The sequence below is a fragment of the Diplodia corticola genome (genome assembly GCF_001883845.1).
Source record: "Diplodia corticola strain CBS 112549 chromosome Unknown scaffold1, whole genome shotgun sequence".
NCBI lineage: Eukaryota > Fungi > Ascomycota > Dothideomycetes > Botryosphaeriales > Botryosphaeriaceae > Diplodia > Diplodia corticola.
Window position 1 is genome coordinate 1,858,101 of NW_017971480.1, and position 27,904 is coordinate 1,886,004.

At 58.5% G+C, this 27,904-nt stretch overlaps 10 protein-coding genes across 10 annotated transcripts; 4 read left to right on the forward strand and 6 right to left on the reverse strand.

The window, feature by feature from the left end:
- Positions 1-368: 368 nt before the first annotated feature.
- Positions 369-3,532, forward strand: BKCO1_1000588 (protein kinase domain-containing protein; the record flags this gene model as incomplete). Its single annotated transcript, XM_020270001.1, has 10 exons — positions 369-421; positions 494-511; positions 724-1,126; positions 1,180-2,240; positions 2,297-2,418; positions 2,470-2,653; positions 2,706-2,901; positions 3,004-3,100; positions 3,153-3,383; positions 3,456-3,532. 10 exons carry the CDS (start codon positions 369-371, stop codon positions 3,530-3,532), a joined length of 2,442 nt encoding a protein of 813 aa, XP_020135634.1.
- A 164-nt stretch (positions 3,533-3,696) lies between these two features.
- Positions 3,697-5,190, reverse strand: BKCO1_1000589 (lipase esterase; the record flags this gene model as incomplete). Its single annotated transcript, XM_020270002.1, has 1 exon — positions 3,697-5,190. One exon carries the CDS (start codon positions 5,188-5,190, stop codon positions 3,697-3,699), a length of 1,494 nt encoding a protein of 497 aa, XP_020135633.1.
- Positions 5,191-6,016: 826 nt separating this feature from the next.
- On the reverse strand, positions 6,017-6,665 carry BKCO1_1000590 (dna damage response protein; the record flags this gene model as incomplete). Its single annotated transcript, XM_020270004.1, has 3 exons — positions 6,017-6,485; positions 6,541-6,574; positions 6,635-6,665. 3 exons carry the CDS (start codon positions 6,663-6,665, stop codon positions 6,017-6,019), a joined length of 534 nt encoding a protein of 177 aa, XP_020135289.1.
- A 1,159-nt stretch (positions 6,666-7,824) lies between these two features.
- On the forward strand, positions 7,825-9,036 carry BKCO1_1000591 (uncharacterized protein; the record flags this gene model as incomplete). The annotated part of the gene is made up of 1 exon (XM_020270005.1): positions 7,825-9,036. One exon carries the CDS (start codon positions 7,825-7,827, stop codon positions 9,034-9,036), a length of 1,212 nt encoding a protein of 403 aa, XP_020135290.1.
- An 871-nt stretch (positions 9,037-9,907) lies between these two features.
- On the reverse strand, positions 9,908-10,329 carry BKCO1_1000592 (uncharacterized protein; the record flags this gene model as incomplete). The annotated part of the gene is made up of 3 exons (XM_020270006.1): positions 9,908-10,002; positions 10,148-10,240; positions 10,311-10,329. The coding sequence occupies 3 exons, from the start codon at positions 10,327-10,329 to the stop codon at positions 9,908-9,910; spliced, it is 207 nt and encodes a 68-aa protein (XP_020135278.1).
- A 320-nt stretch (positions 10,330-10,649) lies between these two features.
- On the forward strand, positions 10,650-15,345 carry BKCO1_1000593 (hec ndc80p family protein; the record flags this gene model as incomplete). The annotated part of the gene is made up of 6 exons (XM_020270007.1): positions 10,650-10,694; positions 10,822-12,788; positions 12,845-13,057; positions 13,494-13,587; positions 13,799-14,661; positions 14,763-15,345. The coding sequence occupies 6 exons, from the start codon at positions 10,650-10,652 to the stop codon at positions 15,343-15,345; spliced, it is 3,765 nt and encodes a 1,254-aa protein (XP_020135291.1).
- Positions 15,346-15,579: 234 nt separating this feature from the next.
- BKCO1_1000594 (rna helicase hel117) lies at positions 15,580-17,012 on the reverse strand (the record flags this gene model as incomplete). The annotated part of the gene is made up of 3 exons (XM_020270008.1): positions 15,580-16,058; positions 16,176-16,567; positions 16,642-17,012. 3 exons carry the CDS (start codon positions 17,010-17,012, stop codon positions 15,580-15,582), a joined length of 1,242 nt encoding a protein of 413 aa, XP_020135292.1.
- A 262-nt stretch (positions 17,013-17,274) lies between these two features.
- Positions 17,275-18,030, reverse strand: BKCO1_1000595 (endoglucanase v-like protein; the record flags this gene model as incomplete). The annotated part of the gene is made up of 3 exons (XM_020270009.1): positions 17,275-17,474; positions 17,655-17,823; positions 17,881-18,030. The coding sequence occupies 3 exons, from the start codon at positions 18,028-18,030 to the stop codon at positions 17,275-17,277; spliced, it is 519 nt and encodes a 172-aa protein (XP_020135293.1).
- Positions 18,031-20,427: 2,397 nt separating this feature from the next.
- On the reverse strand, positions 20,428-23,658 carry BKCO1_1000596 (opt oligopeptide transporter; the record flags this gene model as incomplete). Its single annotated transcript, XM_020270010.1, has 12 exons — positions 20,428-20,718; positions 20,803-21,052; positions 21,115-21,291; positions 21,349-21,423; positions 21,476-21,576; positions 21,631-21,710; positions 21,777-22,451; positions 22,507-22,611; positions 22,664-22,756; positions 22,807-23,453; positions 23,506-23,540; positions 23,629-23,658. The coding sequence occupies 12 exons, from the start codon at positions 23,656-23,658 to the stop codon at positions 20,428-20,430; spliced, it is 2,559 nt and encodes an 852-aa protein (XP_020135294.1).
- Positions 23,659-24,910: 1,252 nt separating this feature from the next.
- BKCO1_1000597 (carbohydrate esterase family 9 protein) lies at positions 24,911-27,847 on the forward strand (the record flags this gene model as incomplete). Its single annotated transcript, XM_020270011.1, has 2 exons — positions 24,911-26,080; positions 26,129-27,847. 2 exons carry the CDS (start codon positions 24,911-24,913, stop codon positions 27,845-27,847), a joined length of 2,889 nt encoding a protein of 962 aa, XP_020135295.1.
- Positions 27,848-27,904: the final 57 nt, after the last annotated feature.

The following is a 27,904-nucleotide window of genomic DNA, read 5'->3' on the forward strand; positions in this document are numbered from 1 at the left end:
CGCACTGGTCGTGTTTCCATCCCCCCTGGCAGTCCTGCAGCCACAATATTGAAAGTGACACGGATTTCCGTCCTTGCAGCCTCAAGCGCTTGGGTGGCATTGTGCGACCTGCCGCAGTTTTGCCTAGCGAGTAAGATTGCCAGAAAGGCAATCTTTGTCTAGCTCTTTGCTCAGCTTTACCCTGTAGCACAAGTGATGATCTCAGGTACACGGTAACGCTGACCAGTCACACATTTGCCACCCCAGATCAGCCTCCCGCCCTCACCCCCAAAGTTTGCGAGTTGGCGAGTTGGGATGCACGGCCTCTAATCAGCAGCCCATGACCTATCCCCACACAAAAGCTTACTCGACTCCACCGACTAGACCATATGTGCGAGCGTTCAAACACGTTTGACTTCCACTTCCTGCAATTACTTCAGGAGTAAGTTTTGTCGTATTATTATTGAGCATCAACCAGGGTGTTATGTATGGTTTCTGTAACAATGACTAACAGAATCCGCCGCAAGAGCAGGTTAGAATGACGGAGTTAACAGGGAGAATCCCATGCAGTGAAGCCTACGACATAATTACCAGTAGATACATCTTTCAGCCTGATAAGCGTTCGATGAAAGGCGCCTTCTTTCCACGCGAAGGATTTCGGAAGTTTCTGTCAAAAGAGAACATTGTGTGCATACTGCGATGCACATGCGGAAGTTGTTTGAAAGACCTGAAATTACTGAACAGAAATGCGCCACCGGAAGAGTACGCTGAGAACATTGCCTCTGAAGCCTTGTCTCTCTTTGCTCTTCTCATCAACCTACGTCATTCCATGTTCATCCACGAATTTTCGGTAAAGGGCCTGGGAAAAGATGCGCTTCTCGAATCCTGGATCGGCAAATTCCCAAACGAAATCATCCCCGAGTTCTGGCATGAATTCGAGTCTAAAGATCCAGATATTGCCCACATTGTCGGTGTGGATTTCAGAGAGAAGCTTCCGCGCTACTGTCCCCCAATCCTGGATTCGCCCGCATACGTCGAATGGGGCCCTGATCGTATTCTTCCTTTCATGAACGAAGAATTGATAGGAGAGACTGGCAACAGTAAAGTCTATTGTTTCGAAATTCACGATGAGTACCGCAACTTCAAAGTATGGGCACCCTTTACACAACGGAGGAATGGTGCTGACTATCAGTCAAAAAGCATTACCCAAATGTCAGGAAATTCGCTCGGAAGGAGATATCGAATCGCTTTTCCATCTCTCTAGTAGAAGCAGTAAAAAAGAGCGAAAAAGACGACATGGCACGGCAAGAGAAGCAGGTTCTACAACGCATCGGATACGCACAAGACCCACATATTGTGAGAATGATCAAGACGTATAAGCACGGCGACAGCTTCAACATCGTGTTCCCATGGGCCAAGACGAATCTCGACGACTATATCCGAAAATCCGAGCCTCATCAAGCGCATAAGTGCCGCATAGAGTCTGTAGCGGAATGTTCATTCTGGATCCAACTACGGGGAATCACGCAAGCGTTGTCAAAGGTCCACAACATTGATCAGTTGGGATCTGCCGGTCAAAGGGATGTTCGAGACAATGAAAGGGATTTCGGAGTCCACAGTGACCTCAAGCCATCCAACATCCTTGTCGAGGAGGACGGCAGATGGGTCATCTCTGACTTTGGGCAAGCTACGTTCCGAACGCTCCACTCGCGCGACGAAACATCGAGTATCCGGAACAGAGGAGGCACTGCTACTTATGCTCCACCCGAATTCGAACATGGCACTCACAAACGGGCCTTTGACATCTTTTCCCTTGGAATTATTTTTCTGGAGGTGGCGGCCTTTGTCATCCGTTCTTACGAGGGCCTTGTATCAGAGGATCAAGACCATCCCGGGCTCGATAACGCTCGTAAGACAGTAGACAACGATCCCCACATAGGTGATAACTATCGCTTCTACGTGAAAGACCAAAGTGACAGATGTCACTTGAAAGAAGGGATAACAACTTTTATGCAAGATCTCCAACGCCGCGTCTCCAAAGACTCTAATGATCATCTATTCGTTACCGACCTTCTCGAACTCATACGCCAAATGCTCTCCTGTAATCCCAATGCAAGGCCACGAGCCCGGGAGGTTGACCTGAAGCTCTCGAAGCTCATAGAAGATCACAGCAACGAAGGAAGAAGTATCCAGGCCACCAATCTCCAGAGAACACACGTTGAGAGATACAACCAAAGACTCCAGGAGGTTGGCCGAATGGGGTATGTGCATACCAGATTTGAGCCGATACAGAAGCTGATAAATTTGAATCAAATAGTTCCTACATCAAACATGACGGGGTCCGGCATAGGATAGTAGTCGTGATCGATCCCGCTGACGAAGATCTCATTTTATTCCGGGCGTTCAGTTTGGAGAATGATCCCACTGAGTCCTACAGACGTGAGTATGAGGCCATCTTGAACATGTGACTTTGGCTGAGTGGTAATGCAGTTCCCAAGAAAGCTATTCTGGTACCTCAATATGCTTTCGCGACCAATGAAACATCCGCCCAGCGCTTCGACATTACATTCCCTAGGCATGAGGACAATGCGGGAATCTATGACCACGAATTCTACAACGAAGAAGCAGCGGAAGAGTTTCAGTCGATCCTTACCGGCCAAATAGTGCGTGCAAGGTAAGTCATTCCAGCTTGCCTGAGCTGTTCCCATCTGATCCTACAAACTTAGCTTCCCAATTACCGGCTTCAACTTCAAGGAACGCCATAGCAGTTTGAGAAAGATGTTTCCATTTGGTAGAAGTAAGAAGGCTTCCCGAAAAATGGATCAGAACAACGAAACGTCCGCAAGCGACAGTGTCCGTCCCGTCTGCCCCAACCTGGTTCAGCTTTGGGAAGGGGAAGAAGAGGCTTCTTGGCTCTCAAAGGTACGTGAAGACTTGGCATCAACCTTATCATTTCATCGAACGGCGCGGTCTACCGTTCTTCTATGCCCACAGTGACCAAACAACTGACAATATGTGGTGTAGGACGCCCCCCCAAAGCTGAGTGTAGGGGATGAATTACCGCCCCGCCGTGTTGTCATCTTTGGTGTTGAGGACGGACGATCCATTGCAATCCTTCGAAGTGAGATATATGTACCCAGATGTCAAAAGTTTCATACACTGATGGACCTTAGTTCACGCCAATTTCAGGCTCATCAAACAGTCGGGTCTTATAGGAAAGTTCTGTCCCACGAACGACGAACGAGATGACAGATTCAGCATGACAATCCTTAGACCCTTACACAAAGGTGACCCCGGATCACTTGCGGGGATACCGATCGACCCCCAAAATCTGCTCCGGTGTGAGCGAGAGGGGAAACAGGTTCAATGCAAAGAGGCCAGCCTCGAGTTTGAATCTGAACATAGTAAGCCGTCCTTGAACTAAGATATCTAACGTACTCGGTCTACAGAACATGTATATCTGACACCATTACTAGTTCAGCAAAAATTCGTCCAAGAGTATTTGAAATTGAAGAAAGAGTGGGCCGACCTTGGTGGTGCAAATTTCGACTAAGAAAAAATGCCCTATCATCTTTCTACGCACATATCAAATCATCTGGCTCTTTCTTTGCTTCATTGATTATTACCACATCCCTCCCTCGGCACCTTTTGTATTGAATGCTGTACATAGTTGCTACTGCGTTTCTAATGTATATACCATTTACACCAGCACGGATTCTACACCACGGGCGTCTGTTCCGCCTTATTCTCGTCCCTTCCCCCCTCACTCAGCAACTTCCCCTGCGCCTCCCTCATCAACTCCATCACCCTCTCATCCTCCAGCCCCTCCGCCAACCTCCTCATATCCACCTTCTTCGCCGCACAACTCCTCGCCGCAAAAAACTCCCCCCTCGTCTCCACCGGCCTCGACCCCCCGCCCAACACCTGCCCGACCCACTCCCTCCACCCCTCCCTCATCACCCTCGCGGCCTCGCAATCCTCCATGACCAGCCCAAAACAATGCGGCATGGCCTCAAACTGCATCCACGCGACGCCCACGCCCTGCGCCACCATCCTCGCCGCCACGACGCGACTCTCATCCGCCATCATCTCCTCGCCGAGCACGAACAGCGTCGGCGGGCACCCCGTCCACTCTGCGGCGGGCACGCACGGGCTGCCCAGCGGGTGCAGCAGCGCGTCGGCTTCGGCGTAGAGGTGGGCGCGCGGCGGGGTGGCCGGCCAGGCGGCGCAGGGCGGGTAGACGGAGCCGCGCCACTCGGCGCCGGGGAGGTAGTCGAAGCGCTGGTTGTGCCGCTGCGAGGGGAGGCAGCGCGTGAGGTCGGTCCAGGGGCTGGCGAGGGCCATGGCGCCGGGGAGGGGGATGGGGACGGCGTGCCCGTGCCAGTGGACGGTTGGCGGCGACGGAGACGACGAGGACGCAGTGCTCCGGTGCCATTGGAGGAGCGTCTGCATCAGGACGAGGGCGAGGTTGCCGCCGGCCGAGTCGCCGGCCAGGACGATGCGGTGGGCGGGGACGGGGGCGTGGAGGGCGCCCGGCGGCGGGTGCAGCAGGGAGACGTAGGCGACGAGGGCGTCGAGGAGGGCGGCCGGGAACGGGTTCTGCGGGGCGAGGCGGTAGCGGACGGCGAAGGTGCGGCCGCCGCCGCCCGGGAGCATCTGGGCGTAGCGGGCGGTGGCGGGCCGCTGCGAGGCGGCGTCCATCAGGTAGTAGGCGCCGCCGTGGAAGTAGAGGACGACGGCGTCGGACCCGGCTTCTTGCATCAGGCGCGCGTACCTTTCGGCTTCGGAGAGGCCTGCCGGCTCCGGGGTGTCTTTGGCGGCGCCGGCGCGGCGGCCGTGCCATTCGCCTTCGACGGGGAGGAGGGAGGGGATGGTGTAGTGTTCGGTCCCCGTCGTCTTCATGTCGTCGATTGCTTGCAGCAGCTTTTGCAGGACGTCGTCCTCGGGCGGTGCGGGCATGGTGACTTTGCTGACCCACATGGGCCCCTTGACCTCGGGGATCTTGGTGGTGTTGTTCTGCTGCTCGGTGATGGTGGGCGGAGGCACTTTCGACAGTTCGGCGCGGAGGATGGCGATGATGAGTTCTGTTTTGAGATCCCATTTGGACGCGTTTGGCGACATGGAAAAGGCATTCATAAACGCCGTTTTGACCAGAACAGGTAGCTTGGGCACCAGGAAGCCCAGAAGGGCGGATGCAGGCATGTCCGACATGGTGGGTTGTTGTGGTGTTGAGATGTCGCACGAGTCGACCTGTGGGCATCATGGACTAAGGCATCCGGCGGGGGTCCTTATATGGACGCTCTTACACTAGAGCGTACCTCGCAAGAAACGTGCCTCGGATCTAAGCTATGGCGCTCCTGCGAAACGGGCGTTGGCGATTGTGGCGACGACGACATCGACCTGAAACCGGCCAATCAGAAGAGCGCGTGGTCTTCGGCCCAGCCTGCTTCGTCTGCTGGACGCATCACGCGTTATCGGCCATTTGCGAACATGACCACCTACCTAAAACTGTCTCACATCCCGATGCTTTGGGAAAAAGTATAAGAAATTCTATTTATTCGCTCGAACACCGAGTTATCGGACCGCTCTGGTTTCACGGTGTATCGAGAACGAAACTTAGCGGCGGCGATTCTTTGCGTGGGCAGTCGAAGCAGATGCCCGGACGTAAAAGCAAGTACTGAAACTGTACAACTGCATGCAGATGAAGGATCCCACTCCCTGTGTAAGATAGATGGAGGTGGCTAATTTCTTTCGGCATCCACTGTGATGCGTCGAGGATGGAAAGCTCGGTTTTATGAGTAATATGGTCATGCTTTGCGGATGCCTGCATGTATTCATTGGAGTCGGTAGTCCACGGTATGGATACCTCTAGTGAGAGCCTGAATACAAGCGTCTGCGATTACTCTCCGTTCATGGCACAACTAAACCGATGGCGGGTCGCGTTCGCCGCGTGCCACCGACTACCTCTGCTCCCGTCGAGCAAGTGCTTACAGTACATGACGACCATTCGTCCTCTAAAGGCGGGGGGTTTCCGGGATCAGGCGTTCTTGGCTTCCTCGCTGCCCACGGGCACCAGCTTGCCGACGACAAGGTACTTCTCGGAGAAGCGCTCCTCCCAGCCCATCAAAGCCTCCATCTCCTCGTCTCCCAGGTCGGAGAGGGTGTCGAGCGGGGCATCGAGGTCCTTGGTCAGCATTTCCTCGTCGAAGCTGCCACACGCCAGACCCCTGCTGGCATCCCTGCCGGCGAAGTTGGCGTAGGGGCCACCGGGGCCGTAGAAGTTGCGGCCCGGGGTGACGTCGAAGACGCGGCCGCGCACGGCAAGGTAGACGGGCATGCCCTCGGTGCCGTTGTAGGGCAAGAGCGTGTGCGGGGTGAAGGTGCGGAAGACGACGGGGGCGGGGGCCTTGGGCAGCACCTGCGGCGGCTTGGGGCGCAGGCGGAGGTAAACGAGGAATACGAATAGCGAGAGCAGCAGCACATTGATGGGGGTCATGACGGACTGGCTGTAGGTGGCGTTAGTGGGCGGTAGTCGAGGGCACGGCAGGCGCGTCTACTCACGCCTCGGCAGCGGGGGGCGCAGCCGCACCGTTCTCTGGAAATTGCATTGTTAGTGAGGGCGTCTGGTAGGCTCGCTGAGCACGTGGGAGCTTACCGGTCGCAGCGGCATGTGCCGGGTTCTCCATGGTCGCGGGGTGGGTGGAGCTGGTGAGGCAGAGGATGCAGCAGCGGGCCTCGGCGAAGGCGCAAGGCTTGGGATTGAGAGCAGGGTCGGCGCGTCGCAGAAGAAGCGGAGAGGGTCGTGGAAGACGGAGGGCGGGGGAGCTTGAGTGGTGTTGAGACGTCAGCGCCGGGCGTGTTGGATTTGGATTCCGGGCTGCCGACGGGAGCCGGCGGGACGCGGCGCTGGGTGCCTGTGCTCGTCGCAATCATCGTGGCCAACCAATTGCGACGTGGCGCAGCCTTCTCGCGCAACTCGTGTCGCCCTGTCGTCGCTCGACTCGCCCGCACGCCAGCTCCACGCCAGGGCCGACTTGCTCCTCCGCGCGCCATGGCCGACTCGATCTCGCGCCTAGCGACCGGTCTCCGGCCACAGGCGCCCGGGGCCGCTGCGAACTGAGCGCACGTCGCGAGCCCTCTGCTTCTGAAACGCCTGCCATTTCCCTGAAACCTCTCTTCGTATGCCTGTCAGCTGCCTACCCACCTGCATGCCAGCTACAATTTCGGCGCCTGCGCACATAGCGAGCCTTCTCATTCCTGAACCCTCGTCCGCCCTCATTTCTCCCCCCTCGACTTCATTTGCCGTGTGCTCTGCTGCATCCATCTGCCGCCCTCTGCATCCTCCCGCCACCGCCTCCATCCCGCTGCTACCACGAGGCCGCAAAGCTCGGTGTAAGTGAAACAAACCTCTGTCGCTCTTTGACCCCCTTGTTTTACCGCATTGGGCCTTATCCGCTGCTCCCCCGCATCCAAAGCTTCAGAGCTCGCGCTCAGTCATGCGCTGCACATGATCTGGCAATGCTCAGCCCTGCAAGATTGCGCTTGAGCGAGATCAACATGCTTCCCAGTCTTTTGGAAGCATGTGGCCCTTTCGCCCGCTATACCAGGGCCCAGCCCTTTCGGCGCCCTGGGCAGTGCGTAGGAGACAGTTGCGCGTCTTACACGCAAATGCCTTCTTTCCTTGCAGGCTCTCTTGCCAGTCTTCATCTTCTTCTTCTCTCTCTCTTCGCCCACCCGGAGTGGCTTACATTTCCTTGGCAACTGCCAGCTGGAGGAGCTGGACTGCTTGAACACACGGCCACTGCTCGAACACACAACTAACCCACTGCCGCAGAACCCGCAATCATGTGGAAGAAAGGCTTCCTCGGCCGCGGCAAGGAAAACCCGCGCATCGGCATCGGCGAGCCGGTGCTGATTGAGACTTCTTACGACACGCGGAACCTCAGCAGTCGATCCAAGCACCGTCCGCTCATAGAAGCCGCCAACGAGGCAGCCGCGAGCTTCCGCCCTCCTCAGCTTGCGCCGCTGGACCTGCAAGAAGACCATTCACATCTCGACCCGCGTTACTCGCATGCCGCATCATCATACTACTCCCAGCCATCACCAGCAGTCCCGTATGAGCACTGGCCTCCCACCAACGCTCTTGGATTCACCATGCCTTTCGATGTCTCGCCCGTCGAGGAGATCCCCGGCTCGTACGAAGCAGACCGCCGCAACTCGGACGTGAGCGCCCACCACGAGGAGGAGCCCAGGAGCCGCTTCAGCTGGTCCACCCGGGCGACCCAGCAAACTACACCGCAGACAGCCTTCGAGCACAGCCCACCGCCCAGTCCCCCGCCCGCACTGCCGGCCAAGTACAACACCGGGAACGGCCCATTCGGACCTCGCGACCAACAACCGCCCCAATCCTCGCACTACCCGCCGCGCTTCGATTCGCGCCCGGCCATGAGCATGCGATCCATGTCCAGCACAACCACAACGAACACGATTGCCACGATGCGCAAGCCAGTGCCGACGCCATCCTACTCCAACACCATCACCACCGCGAAGCGGTCCCAGACGCAGCCGACGCAAACCGGCCCCACCACCAACACGGCCAACTACAACCCGTACAGCTACACCACCTACCCGCACACGCCCACGTCCTCCAAGCCGTCGACGCCCACGCCCCGCGCCTGCACCCCGACCGACGCCAACAAGACGCTCCCGCTGCCGCCGCAGCTCGCCGACAGCGACTCCATCGCCAACGCGGACCCGCTGTCCAAGTACACGGCGCAGCTGGACGACCTGGCGCTGCGCCGCGCCAACATCAACCGCGTCGTCAAGGACCTCACCACCCTGCCCGACCTCAACAACCCGCTCAGCGTCGACATCGCCACGCGCCGCGCCAACGAGCGCAAGGTCAAGGCGATGCAGGACGAGCTGGCCGAGATCGCCGCCCAGGAGCACGAGATCGGCATGAAGCTGCATCGCGCGCGGAAGAAGGCCGAGAGGGAGGAGGGCTACGATGGCGGCACGACGGCGCTGTGGGTGAGGCGGGTGACGAATCCGGTTTGATGAAGGGGGAATCCTCGGGGGAATATGGCTTTGGGTTTGGTGAACTTTACTAGTTCAATTCTGCATGGAAAGGGATTGTGGGGGTGAGGGTTTGCGCAGGGGTTTTGGGGGCACTTGACTTGTTACTTTGGTGTTCTTTTTTATTTTGGCGGCGTCATACCCTACCTGCGCCTTCTTTTTAGCATTACTCCCCTTTATCCTGTAATAGAGTGGATTTGAAATCCGACTTCTCTTCGCGTTGCTTTTGCCCAAGTGTAGTGGGCTTTGGTAGTTTGGTGGAGGCGGTCCGCTTGTTATCGCCGCGCAGATAAGCATAATCTACCCTTCTCAATCCAATTCTTGCAATGAATCCCGCGCGCTATTTGCTTGGGGGGTTCACGTCTACCTCTTGATGGTCTTCGATGATTTGCAAACCTACGTCTTGATCCAGATAATTGTTCCGACTGGCCGCTTCGGTAAAGCGCGATTCATGGGAACATCGTGTTGGGCTGCAAAGGATTTGGTCTTTCTGTGCCCCACGATGATCCGGCTGTCACGCGGAAGGTATGGTCTTGTACAAGCCACTTGTGCAGACCATCGTGGCCGCAAATGTTCTCAAAGAGAACGGCTAATTGGAAAGATTGCATTATGATCACGACCGCGACACGAGTCACATCCATAACGCTGCACACGCACTGAGCAGGGAAAAAAAGCCAGAACAAGGTCCTGACGGCGGCCACGACAGTCCGCCGAAATCCATAGTATTCATAGGTATCATGTCTCCCCTCCCAGAGAGGTGTTTGGAACGCCGTGTGTCCTGGTGCATGACACGATGCCGTCGAGCGGGTGCGGTAAAGAGATTTTCTTCCGGTCGTTCGATCGTGGTCTCCGTCTATTTCTTGCCGGACTTCTTGATGCCCTGGCCACCGACACTGAGGGGGCCCTTGCCCTTGGCCTTGGCCTGCAACTCGGCGAGGGCCTTCTTGTCTGTCGCATGGGAGAGAAGCGTGTGTCAGCAAGCTGTGGCGGTGGCGGGTGCAAGCGCGCGGTGCAGTACGGAGAAGTGCCCGGCAGACGTGCTCGAGCAGAAAAAGCGGTGGTGGTGAGCGCGGTGGGAGTGCGTTATACTCACCAGCCATCTGCTTGGCCTTGTAGGCCTTGTCCTCGTCGTCGTCCTCGTGCTCCTTCTTCTTGGGCTTCTTGTTGTGGATCGGCTTGGTGCCGTCTGACAGGCGCGGCGGTCAGCGGGCGGGAAACTGTGGTGCGGGGTGAAAGTGCGGGAGGGAAATACGCACTTCCCATTCCTGAAGGCATGTTGGCGGTAGTGTATCCGAGGACTGATTTTTGCTTCTGGGCGATCTCGCGGGGTGAGACAGTGAGCGAGGGAACAAGGGCGGCGGTGGCCAGAAAGAAGGGCGAGCGGGCAGCGGCGTGGTCTCGGCGCGGGCCCGAATGTGGCAGTCGCGTGGCGCTAAAGAAAGCGACAGGGATGCTACCGCTCGTGCTTTCTGTTTACACAACAATCCCGCTTGCCAACTCAGCTCCACCATCCCACACCTACCCGCCTGCCATCGCGCACCTGAAGCCGAATCGCATCAGTCGCTACTTGCGCGCGCACACAATCACGCACCGCCATGGCCAACGAACAAGGCCTCTTCTCCGTCCGACGACCCCGAGAAGTGCGTCGCATCTCGCCTTCCCCGTCGCATCTCGCCTTCCCCGCCGCATCTCTCCTTCCCCGTCGCATCTCTCCTTCTCCGTCGCATCTCTCCTTCCCCGTCGCAGCTAATCTAACATGACTAATAGACCCTCGGCGGCCTCAATACCAATCTCACCGGCATCCCAGTGCCAGCCTCCGCTATGAAGCGCTCCAACTCAAACTCGAATATGGCAGGCCGCGGCATGGGCGGTCGCATGTCCCTCGCACCAGGCATGGGCATGGGTCGACCTGCGCAGCCGAACTTCCATCGCTCCTCGTCAGGAAACAATCTCGCAGACATGGCCTCCTCTACCTCGTCCGCGAAGCGCCAATCCATGGCGCCCAACATGTTCAGCAGCAGCAGGAAGAGCTTTGCGCCTGGCGTCATGTCCACGCCTGCAGCAGCGCCGGCTGCCCTTGATAAAGGGTCACAACGGCGCAGCAGCATCTGGGGAGCGCGCCCGTCCAATGGACTCAGTGGGGCCATGGGTGTTCACCAGAGCTTCTTCACCACCGCCCCGCCTGCCGCAGCCATCCCACAAGACCCACGCCGCCTGAAGGACCCCAGCGTCCGCTCGCAGATGGCGCACGAGCTCAGCGAGTACCTGACCCGCAATAACTTTGAGATGGACATGAAACACTCCCTCACCCACAAGTCGTTCAGCTCGCCCACGCAAAAGGACTTCAACTGCATGTTCCAGTGGTTGTACCACCGCATTGACCCCAGTTACCGCTTCCAGAAGAACATCGACCAGGAGGTCCCTCCGCTTTTGAAGCAGATGCGATACCCCTTCGAAAAAAGCATCATGAAGTCTCAAATTGCAGCAGTTGGCGGCAACAACTGGTCGACCTTCCTCGGTTTGCTGCACTGGATGATGCAACTTTCCCAGATGATTGAGCACTACGCATCCGGCGCCTACGACGAGGCCTCAATGGAAGCCGGATTCGATGTCGCCGGCGACAGGATCGTTTTCCAGTTCCTTACTGATGCTTACCGCGATTGGCTACAAGTGGACGACGATGCCGACGAGGAAGAAGCCGACCAGGTCATCTCGAGGCATGTCCAAAACATGGCCGCCAAGTTCGACGATGCAAATGCCGGACACCTGGAGCAAGTCAAGGTTTTGGAGGCCGAGCATCAGGCGCTGCAGGATCAAATCGACGAGCTTAGCAAGAACGGGCCCAGGATAGCCAAGCTAGACGAGCAGATCAAGATCCTCGAGGAAGACCGCATCAAGTTCGAAGAATGGAACAACAAGGTGGAGACAAAGGTGAAGAAGACTGAAAGCCGGGCCAAGCTCCTAGATGACGAGATCAAGAAGGTCGAGGCCGAACTGGAGGAGGCTGAGCAGGAAAAGACGAACCTGCAAGCCATGGTCGACCAGCAGGGAATCACCATTCAGGACATCGATCGCATGAACACGGAGCGCGAGCGTCTGCAGAAGAGTGCAGAGTCGACAAACGTCCGGCTGGAGGAGACTAGAAGGAAGATCGCCGAGAAGGAGCTGGACGCGACTAGGAAGTTGGACGAGCTCGAGAGAACTGTGGAGAAGTACAACTCGCAGGGCTACGAGATAGGCATTATCCCCGCCACCGCCCCTCGGGCTAATGGCGCGGACTTTGAGCTAGTGCTCACGCTCAGCGAGCTGCCTTTCAACTCATCCCAGATGGATACGACGTCGGAGAAATTGCTCACCAGCGCGGGCAACGGCTACCAGTATCACGACCTTCTCAACCACGACCCTAGAAGAGAGCTGAAGAACGCGATTCTTGGCTTGCGGAAGGATATTCGTGACCGGATGAGCGCGGCCCAGGAGGCTGATTTTGAAAACCACGAGATGCTGGACAAAGTCAAGGAAGCCATGGATGACAAGCTCTCCGAGGTGGAGGCTCTCGGCCACAGAGTACGTGCTGCGGAGGAGGAGTTCGAGAAGACGAGGGAAATCACAACGGCGCAGAAGATGGGGTCGGATACGCAGATCGAGCGCATGGAGAAGGAGTTGGCGAAGATGCGCGCCAGCTTGTCCGAGAGCGTGCAGCTCATGGAACAGAGGGAGATGAACACCAATATCGAGTAAGTGTAATCATTGTTGACTAGGATGAGTGTCTTGCTAACGGGCGGGCTTCCAGGTACGAGCAGTTGCAGCTACGCGCCAACGACATCCGTGAGCAGTTGCACACGGAGATTGAGCGCATCCTCAACGACGTCATCAAGTGGAAGATTGCCATCCAAGGCGAGCTATCTAATTTTGAGGATGAAGTGGAGAAACATCAGCGCGAGACGGAGCAGAAGTCGACGACTCCAGTGGATGCTGACAATGATGATGTCATGGAGGACGTTGAGTATTGAAGTCTCCGGCCTTGTTTGTTTCTGATGATGATCCGATTCTGTGCTGGGAGGCTAGCGGTTTTGTTTATATCCTTGGCTCATTTTTTAACTTTTAACGACTTGGGGATGATCAGGCGTAGTGGGGGGGGATGTCTGTTTGGATGCCCGGGGTACGGTGTTTGGAGGTTTGGGAATTCGGGATTCGATTCGATACCTCTTCTGCCTGGACTTGTTAGTGATGGTGCAATATTCAATTTCTCTGTCTTTGGCTTTTGATTGAGAATTGGTGACGAAATCATACCAAGGCCGGCCAAATAACAATAAGCGCTGATTCGGTGGCGTCAGAGCTTGAGCCTACGTCAGATCTAGTCTGCTAGTTCAATTGGCAAAGCTCCCAGGGTCCTCGCGTAACGAACGCGACAACATGTGAAAGTTGCAACACCTCACCAGAACATCCGTCAAGCTTCCCGGTGCGACAATGACGACCTCAACCACCGGCTCCGATGATGAGGAGTACGTCAAGGGCGCCATCGAGGTCGTAAAGGTACGTCTTCCGCACCCATCCAAGGCGGGCGAGCTCGACAGACAGCTCCCCGCCTCGCCTCCCCCCTTCCTCTTGCGAGCTCTCTCTCGCTCGTGTCCCCAACAATCCGTGCCACAACATACAAACCCCACACAGCCCACCATGCCCGCTCCTTCCAGCAGCAGCAGCCAAGCCCAACCGCCGCCCACGAACAAACAAATAACAACAACAGGACACGCTCCTCTCACCCCTCCGCCGCGCCTTCTCCAAGCCCGCCCGGCGCGCCTACATCCAGACCGCGCTCCTCCTCCTCGGCACGCTCGGCCTCGCCGGCGTCGCCATCGCCTCCTACTCGGTCTTCTACTTCGCCTACGTCCCCTACCGCGGCTTCACCGTGCCCGTGCACTTGCAGTACCCGTCATCGTCCGCCATCACATCCCCGCAACAACAAAACGCCAACGCCAACGCCAACGCCCGCTCCTTCGCCGAACTCCGCGACGAACTATGCCTGGGCCTATCATCGTCGGAGAAGCGCGACGGGAGGAGGAGGAGCGAGGGCGACGTCGCAGCGTACCACCCCTGGGGCACGGCGGCGGGCATCCGCCAGTGGCTCGTCGCGGACCAGCGGTACGACGTGCGCGTCGAGCTGGACATGCCGCGCACCCGGGCGAACCGCGAGGCGGGCAACTTCATGGTCGAGCTGGCGCTGCTGGGGCCGGCGGGGGCGACGGCGACGGCGACGGCGGGGTCGGGGATTGTGGGGGCGTATGGGGAGGGGGGAGGAGGGGCCGGCGCGGGGGACGGTGTGGGGAAGAAGAAGGAGGATGTCGTGTTGGCGGTGTCGAGGAGGCCGGCCATCTTGACGTGGTATAGCGATGTGGTGGAGAATGTGAACAAGGCGGTGGAGATGCCGTGGTATCTGCTCGGCTGGCGGAGGGAGGCGGAGAGGTTGGTGGTGGGGATGATGGAGGGGGTGAGGTTTGAGAGGGGGTGGGGGAACGTGCCGGAGGCGTTGAGGGTGGAGCTGCGGGCGGTGGAGAGGCTGCAGGTGTATGCGGTGAGGGTTATGTTTGAGGCGAAGCTGCAAGGTTTGAGGTACGTTTTCTCTGGTTGTCTTTCCGTGCGCGCTTTTTTTTTTCTGGCGTTTTGTCTTCTCCCCCCTCTGGTGCCGGTGATGACAGCTCACACCTACACAGGTATCTCATGTACAACTTCCGCTTCACCTCTGCCCTCGTCTTCATCACCCTCTTCTGGACCGTCGAACTCGTCTTCATGATCCTCGCCTGGCTTGCCCTCTCCCACGTCTTCTCGCCCACCCCTGCCGGCAGCAAAGTCGCCAAACCCGACGGCCAACCCGACCGACCCCCCACGAAACCCGACGAGGAAGAAACCGAGTACGACCTCAACAAGATCAAGACGGAGCCAGAGGATGAGACGGAAGAAACGACCGACGTCCCCGACCTCTCTGACACGCCGCGTACCTTCCCTACGTACAGGGGCCAACAGCCGCTGCGGTACGAGTCGCCCCGCGTCAAGAGCGAGGATGAGGACGACGAGGGGACGACGGAGTCGGCGGTTGATATTGGTGGCGTGGCGCCTGAGCAGGAGGCTGATGATGAGGATGATGAGGATGCCGACTTTGTGCTTGATACGGCGGGGAGGTATATGGAAAGGGACTCTGGACTGGGGACGAGCATGGAAAGCGGGCAGGACAGGAGGAGGGAGGCTATTAGGAAGAGGAGGTCTGGGTTCTTCGGTGGTAGTGGGGGTGGTGAGTAGGAGTCTTGGCCAGTGTGAAAAGGTGGTTGTGTGGAGGTGATGGTGGTGGTCATTGATACCCAAATTGTAGTTGTGAGATAAGGTTTTATTTGTGCTTGTATTACTTCTTTTGTGGACAAAGTTTGGTGGTAGTACTTCACGTTATTCGACTACCCCCACTGCTCGACCCGTGAAAACTCTCCTGTTAAAACACCTCCTTCCCTTCGTACCATGACCATCCTCTCCCATGATTCACTACCACTCCCCTCCCCCCTCCTCTCCACCGCCCCCGCCACCAAACCTCGCCTTCGCCAACCCCCTCAACATATCCATAGTCCTCTCCTCCTTGGCCCTATGCTCCGCAAACTTCTCCTCCCTCTCCGCCGCCCTCGCCCGCAACACCTCCTCCCGCCTAACCTCCCTGTCCGTCTTCCGCCTCTCCATCTCCTTGCGCCGCTGCCTGTACTCCTCGACGCCGCCTTCGCCGCCGTCCCCCCCGCCGCCCATGAGGTCGCTCTCGCCGACGTCCTCCATGGCGCCGCCCTCCTTGGCCTCGCGGAACGAGTGCAGCGTCGACGTCTTGTCGGCGCGCTTCTCGAGGCGCCGCTCGCGCGTGCCCGGGTCGGCGCGCGGCGGGGCGAGCTCGGCCAGGCGCGCGCGGTGGAGGGCGGCGTCGGCGTGGCGGGCGGCGCGGAGGCGCGTCGCGGTCGCGGTGGCGTCGGTGGCGAGGAGGTCTGGGGGTGGGCCGGGTGTTAATGGTTTGTTTGTTTGTTTGTTTGTTTGTTTGGGTGTTTGTGGGGGGTGGAAGGGAGGAGGGAGGGTGGGATGGATGGATGGATGTATTGACGTACCGTCGCGGTATTCGAGGTCCTCTAGGCGTGGGATCGCGGGGCCGGACTTGCGCGTCGTCATTGTCGAGGCGCTGCTTGTAATGGCGCCGGCGGGGAGGGCGGCGGGACCGAAGTCGTCGTCGGAGCTGGTGTCGGAGGCGTCGCCTTGCTCGTCCTGGCTTTCGTCTGCTTCGCCGCGCTGCGGCTGCTTGGAAGACGACGCCGGCGGTGTGCTGGCATTGCGGTGCCCGCTGTAGTCGGGCGACGGGCGCTTCTGCCTCGACGGCTCTCTCGCGCGGGCGCCGCCGTCGTTCGTGTGGTCGTTGTCGTCGACGTCGTGCTCGGCGGAGGAGGCTATCGCTTTCTCCAGCGTGACTGGGTCGTACCAGCCCTCTGCCAGTTCTCCACGGTTCCTCGCCAACGTCAGTTTCTCACGTCCTCTCAAGAAGAGAAAAAGAAAACAAAAACACAGGGAAGGCAGACTCACCATTTCCCCACAAAACTCTTCCACCGCCCCCTCACCTCCTCCTCGTCCAATTCCTCAAGCACCAGCTGCTTCTGGATGTCCAAGTACAGGGCGAACATGGGTTTGTATCGGCGGTAATCGGCGTGCCGGGACAAGGGTTGGGCGGAGAGCGGGAGTGGTTGGGGTGGTTTCTTCTCCGTCTGTTTCTTGGACTTGTCGCTGGCGTGGTGTCGGTGACGGCCGTGGTGATGGTGGGTGCGGCGCGACGTAGGCGAGCGCGAGCGGGTGCGGTGGGAGGAGCGACGGTGGTCGCCATGGTTGTGTGGGGAGCGGGAACGCGAGCGCGAGGGCGTGGCGTGCCGGCGGCGGTGGTGGTGGCGGTCGGACGGCATGGTGGTGGAGGGCGCGATGATGGCGGGCGAAGGATTGTGCGGAGGTGGGGAGTGGGCGGGCGGGAACGGAAATGTTTTGGGGTTGTTGTGGAGCCGGGCTAGCGGCATGGAGGCAGGCAGGCACCTGGACGGTGACGATGATGCAGCTCGGGTCGATCAGGGCAAAAGCTTGGCGGTCACTACTCGCGCGAATTGAGCATTTATTTCGTTTTCATTCCAGAATAAACATGATGTATGAACAGTCCTAAGCTGACCCAACCCTCTACCAGCCGGAGCCGATCTGAGTGCCGCTCCACTGCGAGCAGTCGACCTCCTCGGCGGTGCCCACAGCCAGGCCGATGTCGTTGCCGCCAAACACAGCCGTGTTGGCGCCCGAGTCGATGCACAGGTCGAAGTTGACGTTGGCCCCGTACGAGTTGGTGTCGGAGAGCGAGCCCATCGAGCACACGTTGTTTCCCGACGCTGCAGCACAAAAGTCGACGAGTCAGCATTTGCCGGCGTGCATCGCAATACGAGATGTGGTGGCGACGGATGCCGTACGCCCAGTGCGCACCCTCTCTCCCGCAACTCCATTTAGGCCGAGGCTTGTTTGAGATGGGTGGCCGTGCGCTCGCGCCGGGGGTGAAGAATAACAAGACTTACCAGGGCAAAGGTTGTCGACGCGGACGACGACCGTCTTGGTGCCGCTGAGCGTGTTGCCGGTGCTGTCCGTCTCGGCCGTCAGGGCGTAGCACTTGCCGCAAGCAGGGCCTGCGCCCTCGCCGGGTCCCGCGCCGTACAGGTTCTGGGAGACGGCGGCAGAGTAGCCGGGCTGTGCGTCTCGTTAGTGCCTGACGATAGCTTCCTCGGTTGGTGGAGTGGTGCTCACGTTGAAGTAGAAGCCGCAAGCTCCCGTCTTGACGCAGTTGCCCGAGCCGTTGTTGTCGCTGGAGCCGTAGGCCGTCATGGTAGCCTTGTAGCTGGCGGCATTGGCAACGCCCAGTACGGCAGTGAGGTAAACGAGCGACTTGGTGAACATGGTGTAGACAGCGGAGCAATGGTGAGCAACGAGGGGTGTGATTCCGCAACGAGGGCAGCCATGGTCGATTTATATCTCGACGGACCGCCTCGCCGCTCCGACTCTCCGAATCTCCGTTTCGAAACAACGACGGCGGCTTCGGGTGATTCTGGAGTGAGTTTGCTGACTCTCTGCCGTCTCTGTACGTAGTAGAGCCAGCAAGCGGCCGGCCCTATTGCTCGTGGCGCCGCGGATCCCGTGTGCCGTCCACAATTCTTTAATCAACCTGAAGCTCTGGCCATGTGTCTGCCGAATGAAAGATCAAGCTCGTCGCCAAGTAACCCTGCAGGGCAATTAGCCTCCTCGTTTCAGGTGGTTTTGCCGGAGTACAGCCCAGATGGTGCTGGCGCCTCACGCTCCAGGCCCGCTTCCGGTTCTGGCTGTGGTAGGACCGGAATGATCTGCCGTCCATTTATTAAACCCAAAAAGCTTGACACGTTTCGAGAGAATGAGAGATCGCCGGCTCAAGAATACAACGTAGTAGGTAGATCGGGGCGTCGAGAAGGGATCTATCCGCACCACCCAATCCCGATGGACTAATAGACCCCAGCGCCCCCTGAAGATAGATACAACGATGCCTTGGTAGCCACGGCTTTGTTGAACGTGTCCCACGCGTCGCCGCATGTGACTTCCGGGCCGAATCCGCAGCGGCATGCCAGCGGACCGTTGCGACGTCCTTGATCGATGTAGTATCGCTCGGGCGGCTGGGCGACTAGCATGCGCCGCCAGGAGGCAGAAGACGGGCTCGTCTCGAGGTGGTGGTGCCACCGTCGTTTGCTGGACACGTGCAGCACTGGCGGGCTGGCTTCCCTCCGCAGGGTGAAGAGTTGCATGAACAGCGGATTGAGCCCGTACGCGTCGGTGCTGTGCGGATCGGGGAGGAAGTAAAGGCAGCGCTGCAGCCGCCGAGACCATTCAATCACCTTGTTCCACCGCTTGCACACTCGCTGGGCTTGGAGGAGATCGAGCGGGGTGGCGAAGGAGAGGATATGCTCAACCAGCTCCGTAGTCGCCAACACTTGAACCGACGCGTCACCCATGGTCGGTGGGATTGGGATGGGCGATGGGGGCACAGAAGAATGGCGTTCGGATAACGTTGGCGATAGATGTGGAGGAAGGCACAGGTGGAGGGCCAGCGGTGGGCAGGCGCGAGAGCAGTCCCAACAGTCCGTGCTGTGCCACTCGTTTCTTCCCCGCTCGTGCCCTCCAACATTGAGCTAAGAACTTTCATCCAACCAGCCATCCAGCTCCTTCCACCCATCACGCATTCCCGTCCTCGTTGCTGGCATTGTTCCGGCCTTTGAGGTTCCTGCAGTTGCTACACACGACCAAGAGAGCTGGAGGTCAGCATCAGGAGCATTCTGGGCCTTGACAAGCGCCACGTACCTGCAATTATCGCAATCAACCAGGTTGAATCCGTTGGAGCAGTTCCGGCACCCTCTTGAGTTTTCCAAGTTACCTGCAAGTCACCGATTCAGTCTCCATGCACTCATGCGGGCACTTCGAATAGCTCATCGTACTGCAGTTGTTACATGATGTGCAGTTGGTGCAGTTGCTGCCTGTTGCCGTTAGTCCCCGTACCACCAGAGCATTTCGTGGGCTTACAATTTACACAGTTCCGGCATCCGCGGCAGTTGCTGCAGTTCCGGTTGCCGTTGTCCGAACCAGGCTCCGACTCATTGAAGTCACTTGTGCCATGTGCGTGAGCGTCGTGCTGGAGAGGAATGGGTTGGCCCTCACTTACTACGGCGGCGGCGCCCCATCGTCTGTCTTGCTGTTACCCTGGCCCATGGTGTGTGCAATGCTTCTGTATGCGAAGCGGATTCACGAGTGGCAGTTTGCGACGAGTATTAGCGCACAGACTTCTCCACTGTTTGTCCTTCATTATATCATTGCTGCTGCCTGCCACCATGCAGCCACCGTCATACTCACGAAATGCGGAGAAGATACCGATAAGAAAAAGGTACGTCATTGCTTCGGCCTGCCCGCGCGCGAAACATGCATCTCGTTATTATACCATCCAGCCGTGTGTCCTCCTTCCACTCGTTCGACCTCGTGGCGCCATGTGGCGCGTCGTGGCCATGGGGGCTATTCGATCGATCCGAGAGATGCCATTCGTGGCGCCTTTCTGGAACAGTACGCATGCTGCGATCTGAAAAAAAAAAAGAACCGGGTTGCACTAATTGGCCCTATGGAAGAAGCCCGAAGCCTAACCCGCCAATCCAGCGAACCGAAAGAAAGAAAAGAGAGAAAAAAAACCCCCAGCACCGTCCCCGAGATCCTTCTCTCTCTTCTGCCTCTCTCCCTCTTTCTCTCTCTCTCTCTCTCTCTTTCCCCCCTCTTCGGCAGTGCAACCAATCACGAGAACCCCCCCACCCCAACCCCAAACCATTCGCCCTCCCCCAACACCAACCTCGTACACGTCTCGCTCTCACACCCGCTCTCCGCCGCATTCCCCCACCAGCTGATCTCGTACCCATTGTACTCGACCGCGAAGAAAATCACCACCGCCGCGACGGCGATGGCGGTGGAGAAAGCCGCCGAAAGCACATAGTTGTACTTGGCCCAGAACGCCGTGTAGCGGGAGCGCAGGAACGACATGCTGAGCCAGCCGGGCAGGACGGCAGGGTAGACGTATGCGATGTTGTACTGCGAATCAGTCAGTCAGTCGTTCAGCCTTGCGCCGGGATATATCGGGCGAAGGGTAAAGAGAGAGAAAGCCCGTAGACATACCGGCGACCACGCGGTGCCGCCGCTCAGCAGCGGGATCGGGTGCGCGCGGCGGAACCAGTGCGTCCGTGGCAGCCGCCGCTGCAGCAGGTAGAAGAGCGGCGGGATGGCCGCCCCGATCGGGAAGGCTGAGAGGAGCGTCGTGTATTGCCCGTGCGCGCCGAAGACCTTGCGCGCCCCCATGGACCCGAAGAGGACGGCGGCGGTGAAGTATGTGTTTACGCCGGGGCAGGTGAATTTGTCTTTCTGGTCGCTGATGGGCGTGTTAGTGTGGGAGGGAGGGAGGGAGAGAGAGGGGAGGGTGGTGGCGCTTACGATTCGCAGATGTCGTGGATGTTGCGCATCTGGAAGTTCATCACGCCGGTGCAGACGAAGGCTGAGACGAGGGTTGCAGCTGCCTGCGCCCAGAAGGTTACACGCGGTGGGATCTTGACGTAGTGGGCCAGTTTGAGGTCGTTGCTGAAGGCGAGAGCGTGGGCGGTGGTGACGTAGCTGGGAAGGATAGAAGAATCAGATGTGGGACTCGATAGCCAGAAGTTGGAGGATTACCCGTAGCATTTGAAAAAGTTCATTGCTAGAGCGTTGCCGGGAAGCCAGGCGCCACCGATGAACTCGGCGATGTAGCTGTGGAATTGTCAGCGAAATTCTACCAGGGAAGTCGAAAGAGGAGTTTTACTTGTACTCGACTTGAAGGCCGGTGGTGGCATAAATAATACCGGTCGGAATGACGAAAACTAAAGCGAGGGCAATTCCGAAGAATACGACACCGACCGTCGTCTGCAATGCTAATCAGAAGAGGCTTCTCATGACAGCTATACAAAAGATCCTCACATAAGTAGGCCAGCCGGCGACCGCACCCACGCCAAGGACGATGGCAAATACGTTCAAGCACAGGTACCACCATTCCGGGACTATTCCAAGAGTCAGTGATCTGAAGAAAGGAGACCACTCCAACGAGAGACAAAAGCCACACATACCTTCGCGGTAGACAGACATCAGCCGAGTATGGACATCTTTGAACTCTTCCGCCGTCTTGCCATACCCCCGGAAGAGACTGCGAAAGCCATTGACAATGTCCCGGCGGTGATACAAGACCGAATACGAAATGGTCGCCGTATACACAGCGAAGCTGAACCAGTACATGGTCAAGCTGCTGGCAGCGAGGTAGACCTGCGAGTAAGCCTGATACTTCTCCTCATCCAGCCAGCCGCGGTCGTCCAACACAGCCGAGACGTTATACGACTTGGCATAGTGGTTGAACATGGAATTCGTGTTGATGGGCAAGTATCCCGTGTGCAGCGCATTGGTGTAGTACATGCCGATTAGCACGAAGCCGCCGAGCAGGCAGCCGACGAACGTGTTGAGCGTCACGGCAAAGGGGACGACGAGCGGGTCGAGCTGGTGCGTCGCGATATTCCAGTCGAATGTCGGGATCGGATTGAAGCCGAGCCCCTTTTTGAGGCCTGTGATGGCGGTGAGGTTGAAATTGTTGGGCGCGATCCAGGCGAGCCAATTGAAAAGGCTGAGGGCGGTGAAGATGTAGTCGGGAAACCAGAACCAGATGAACATGGCGCCAAAGGCGTAGAGAAAGAAACGAAAGCGGGAGAGGTTGTATAGACGCTTCAGTGGACCTGGTACGGCATGGTTTTCCTCTGTGGAGCTTCGTGTCAGAGTGTTTGAGCACGGTTGGCGGAGAGAAGCTCGTACCGTTGTGCAAGGAGCTATTCAGGGCAATAGTGACCATCGTCTTTGGCCAAAGACAGAACGAGGGATAGACCAGGAACTTTCTCAGAAGCCCGGCAAGTCCATATCCTTCAAAAGCGTGTAAGTACAATCTTAGTTGGCATGAAGGCAGGACACACACCCATGAAGTCGGTTGACAAGGCTAACAGGATCTGATAACCGAAAGAGCCAGCGTATTTCTGGCCAAAGTACTTGTCGAGAAACTGAGTGAATACTGCACCAGATAAGTAGACTCGAAATGAATGCAGCGGAAACAAAACGTACTGATGTATCTTGAGCTTGGTAGGGTTTTGCCAACACTGGCCATGATGGAAATCAACATGTGCTCTTTCTTGTTGAAAGGGCCAGGGTTCAAGCTGTGGCGAGAACCGAAAAGGGTGAATCCCACATCCGGGAGATAGCTTGCAGCGGCCTTGCCTACGGGAAAGCTCAGCAACTGTACTACGGGGGCCTCAAGGAAGATTGTCGGCTGCCGAACGCTGAACAGCTGGTTGACGAAGGCGAGCAGGACGACAAAGCCAAGACCAATGATCCAGGCACGGATGGTTGAGCAAGGGAGGTCAGGGTTGTCATGGTTATCGACGACGGCTCTTACTTCGGGGTAAGGGCTATTGGTGGTGAGGAGTGAAACCTCCAGCTTTGTCTCTTCAATGACGATCTTGTTCTTCTCCGGTTCCTCGACTATGGAATGGTTGTCGAGGAAATCATGAAGACGATCAAGAGCCTGACTTGGAAAATTTGGATCATGCTGATGGGCCTCGAACAGTTGACTTGCAAGCTGTGTGAGCTGAGTCAGTGGCGTCGTGTGATCTGGGGTAGCTGGAATTCTCACTTCTCTTGTCTGTTCGAGTGTCAAGGTGTTGGCGTGCTCCTGAGCGGCGAGAACCTCTTCTATTGTCGCGTTGAGCTGCCTGGTAGAAGGTTAATGAAGTGCTGAAAGGTGTGAAGTGAGCCGCGACTGACTTTGCCGCATGCTCGACGGCGGCTTGAGGATTTTCCTGGAGCACAAGTCAGGGGTACCAAACGGAATGTGAGTGATCGCTTAGCATACCTGGGTCAGTTCAGTTCCCCCACTGACGCTGATACGTCTTGGCCCTTATCTGATAGAGAAGCCATGGCCGCTTTCAACCGCTAGGTATTAGGGAAGTAGAGCGAAGGCCATGAGGAGAAAAGCCAATTCTTTAAAATACTTCGGAAGCGTTGCGCGGCTCATGCCGGGGCACTATTCAAAAGCGGCGCCGAAGTTGCTACAGTGAGCAGTGCCGAGACATTGGCATGCACAAGCTCACTGCTCGGCAAATGTGCAGCGGACACGAGAAAGAAAATGGAAGCAAAGCCGATCACGGTACCTGGACCTTGCCATCGAAGTATAATACATTGGCGATGGGTGGTGCAGCGCTGGCAGCACGCCATGTGTCTAGGAGTCAAGGTGGGGACCGCCAAGTCGGCAACCGAAAGCACAACATTTGCGCTACTCTGACACCTTCGGTATTTGAGCCACAACGAAGCGCAAAGACAGCTTCTGCAATGACCCAATATCTCCAACACTGCAAAGGATATAGATGCGACCATTCCAGCTGATTTGGTGATGGGTGATGAATAAATCAACCAACGGCGATCCTCTGTGTGGGCAGTCAACTAAAGAAGGATTTCACTACGCATGTAGGTGGGTCAATCTTCTTTCGTTATGTATCGTCCGTTACCAAAAAAAAAAAAAATGAAAAGACAAAGCTTCCCGCAGAGTGTACCACCTATAAGACCACAGCTACACCTACCATTGACCCGACCCGACCCGACCAGACCCGACCAGACCTGACCAGACCTGACCCAACCAAACCCCACCCAACCCATCTCACCTCCAAACGACAACAGGAACCGAAGACTGCCATCTTACCCCGTCTCCTCCACGCCATCCCGAAATATCTGCCTCCTTCTCCCACACTCCACGTCCCCATCCCCATCGCCCCACCTGCTCCGCGAACTACGCCGAACCCGCATATACCATGGCGCTTGCAAGGATGGGGGCGAGGGCGTGCTTCTCCAAAAGCAACGCAGCTTCTTTGACTTCATGAGGAAAGTATCCTGAGTATCGTTGGCCTTGTCCAGAATGAGGAGCCAGCTGTCAGTTCCAACATCGTCGACAATGGATCTGGAAGACCAGTGTAGGATGCAAGGCACGTGATTAGTCAGGATTGAGTCAGCGGGATGCCGTCCCACCATCACCTCCCGCAAACGGCGTTAGCGTGTCGTTGCCGCATCCCACTTATCATCGCATCATTGGACGTCGGCTTGACGTTTCACCGCGATGCATCCCATATAACCTCATTCCTCGATTCTTCCATCTCGTCTCCATCAAAACCGATTGGACATGGAGAAGGACGGGCTTCCCACCTACGACGCCGCCATCCAGCCGGCCCCGCACTCGCGGCGCCGCTTGCGCAAGAGAGGCTGCCTCAAGCTCGTCGCCGTCGCGTGCCTTCTCTATCTCGTCTACAGCCAATGGCATCAACGGCGGCACCCTCCCCATCCAAGGACCACTCTCTCCCTGGAGCGGCTCCACGAAGACCTGGCAACATGCGCCAAGCTGCAGCACAAGCCCACGGATCCCAGTGGCCAACGTGCCCGCAACGGCCGGTACATCGATGGCCACAAGCCCACTCTGATCAAGAACGCAACCGTATGGACTGGCGAGCCCGCTCCCGGAACCAGCGACGAAGATGCCCGCGCCGGGAAAGGCTACTCGTGGGTCCAGTCCGACGTGTTTCTTGAACACGGCCTGATCAAGTCCGTGGCCGCCCAGATTCCCGAGGCCGGGCTGCCGTCGGACGTGCTGGTGTACGATGCCCAAGGCCGGCCACTCACCGCCGGCATCATCGACATGCACAGCCATGCCGGCGTCAATCCGCTGCCGCAGCTGCGCGGCAACGAGGACACGAACGAGATGTCGGCCGACATCACCCCCTACGTGCGCTCCATCGACGGCCTGGACCCGCTCGACCACCAGATCCAGGTCATCAAGTCCGGCGGCGTCACCACCTCGCTCGTGCTGCCCGGCTCCGGCAACAACATCGGCGGCGAGGCCTTTGTCGTCAAGCACGCCGTCGGCAAGCCCGATGGCCGCGAAGAAGTCAGCGCTGCCGACATGCTGGCCGATCCAGACCGGACATGGCGCTACATCAAGATGGCCTGCGGCGAGAACCCAAAGCGCGTCTACGGCAAGGTCGGTGAGCATGGCCCCACCAGCAGGATGGGCGAGTCGTGGGAGTTCAGGCACGCCTTCGAGCAGGCTGCCAACCTGGTCCGCGTCCAGGACGACTGGTGCGCCGCCGCCCAGGTCCATGGCGTTGACGCCGTCGACACCTATCTCCCCCAGGACCTGCGCTGGGAGACGCTCGGCGCTGTGCTCCGCGGCCAGGTCCACGTCAATGCCCACTGCTACACCGTCCCCGACCTTGAGGCCTTCATTGATCATACCAACGAGTTCAAATTCCCCATCCGTGCCTTCCATCACGCACACGAGACATACATTGTCCCCGAGGTTGGCCAGCCGAGCAATCCCGAAAGACTTCAGGCTAATGCATAGTAGATTCTCAAGCGTGCCTGGGGTGGCCGCGCTCCCGCCGCTGCGCTGTTCGCCAACAACATGGACTACAAGAGCGAAGCCTACCGCGGATCCGAGCTGGCCGGCAAGATCTTGTACGAAAACGGCATCACCCCCGTGTACGTGTCCGACAACCCGGTGCTAAACGCCCAGCACGTCGTCTGGGAGGCGACCAAGGCCTACGGCTACGGCCTACGCTACCACGCAGCATTGGCTGGCGTAACGAGCGCGCCGGCCGAGCTGCTCGGCTTGGGTGAGCGCATCGGCAAGGTCAAAGCCGGCTTCGACGCCGACGTCGTGGTCTGGGACAGCGATCCCCTGAGCCTGGGTGCCGCTCCGGCCCAGATCTGGATTGACGGCACCGCCCAGTACGAGCATCCATACCTCCTGAACAAGACGCACGTGGACCCCCCAAAGCCCAATCACGAATTCACCATGACCACGGAAGAGGAGGATATCGAATCCGGCAACGTCGTCTTCACCGGCGTATCGGAAATCCTGATGCCAGGCTTCGAGCACGCCGCACTGTCAGAAGACGCAGCCAACAACGTCGTCATCGTCACCAACGGCGAAATCACCTGCGTGGGATCCTGCCACGAAGAGCTTCAAGCCGCATCCTCGCAGAAAACCAAGACCGTCTCCCTCACCAACGGCCACCTGACCCCTCCCTTCACCCTCCTCGGCTCCGACCTCGGCCTCAGCGAAATCGCCGCAGAGCGCGACACCCAAGACGGCAACAACAGCCCGGACACGTACTTCTCCCGCGCCGTCGACGGCCTCGCCCTCAACACCAAGCAGCTCGCCGCCGCCCGCCGCCACGGCGTCACGCGCGCCATCACCGCGCCCCTCTCCTCCACCGGCGGCTCGCGCGGCGTCAGCGTCGGCTTCCGGACCGGCGGCACCACCCCAGCCTCGGCCATTTGGGCGGATGAGGCGTCCGTCCACTACAGCCTGCAGCCGGGGGCCAAGAACGGCAAGACACCGTCCATCTCCGCCGCCATCGGCTCGCTCCGAGCCAACCTGCTCGAAGCCGTCGCCTCCCTCAACGACACGACGACGAAAACGACGAGCAGCGGCGCCGCGGACCGCTACTCGGAAGCATCCTACCTCCGGCGCGTCGTCGCCGGCGACCTCGCGCTGGCCATCCACGTCGACAGCGCCGACACCATCGCGGCGCTGCTCCGCGCCAAAGCCGAGGTCGAGGACGCGCTGCTCGCCACCACCACTACTACGTCCTCGTCCTCCTCCCCGCCGGCGATCCGCCTCGTCCTCATCGGCGCCGCGGAATCGCACCTCCTCGCCGACGAGCTCGCCGCGTCACCGGCCACGGGCGTCGTGCTCGCGCCGCTGCTGCAGTACTCGCAGGGCTGGGACCAGCGGCGCTCGCTGACGGGCGCGCCGCTGACGGACGGGACGGCCGTGGACGTGCTGCTGGACGCGGGCGTCAAGGTGGCGATTGGCGTCGCCGAGGGCTGGGAGGTGCGCGACCTGGCGCACATGGCCGGGTGGGCGTGGGTGAATGGCGGGGGCCGGATCGGGAAGAGGGAGGCGGTGGGGCTGGTGAGTTGGAATGTCGGGGAGGTGTTGGGGCTGGATGGGGAGGGCAAGGGGGAGTGGGTCGTTTGGGAGGGGTGGCCGTTGGGTGTGGGGGGGAGGGTGAGGGGGGTGGGGAGTGGGAGTGGTGCTGTGACGGTGTTTTCGTGAGGGGGGTTGGAGATGGAGGGGGGTTGGATGGGTAGGCTGGCTGGCTGGCTGGCAGAT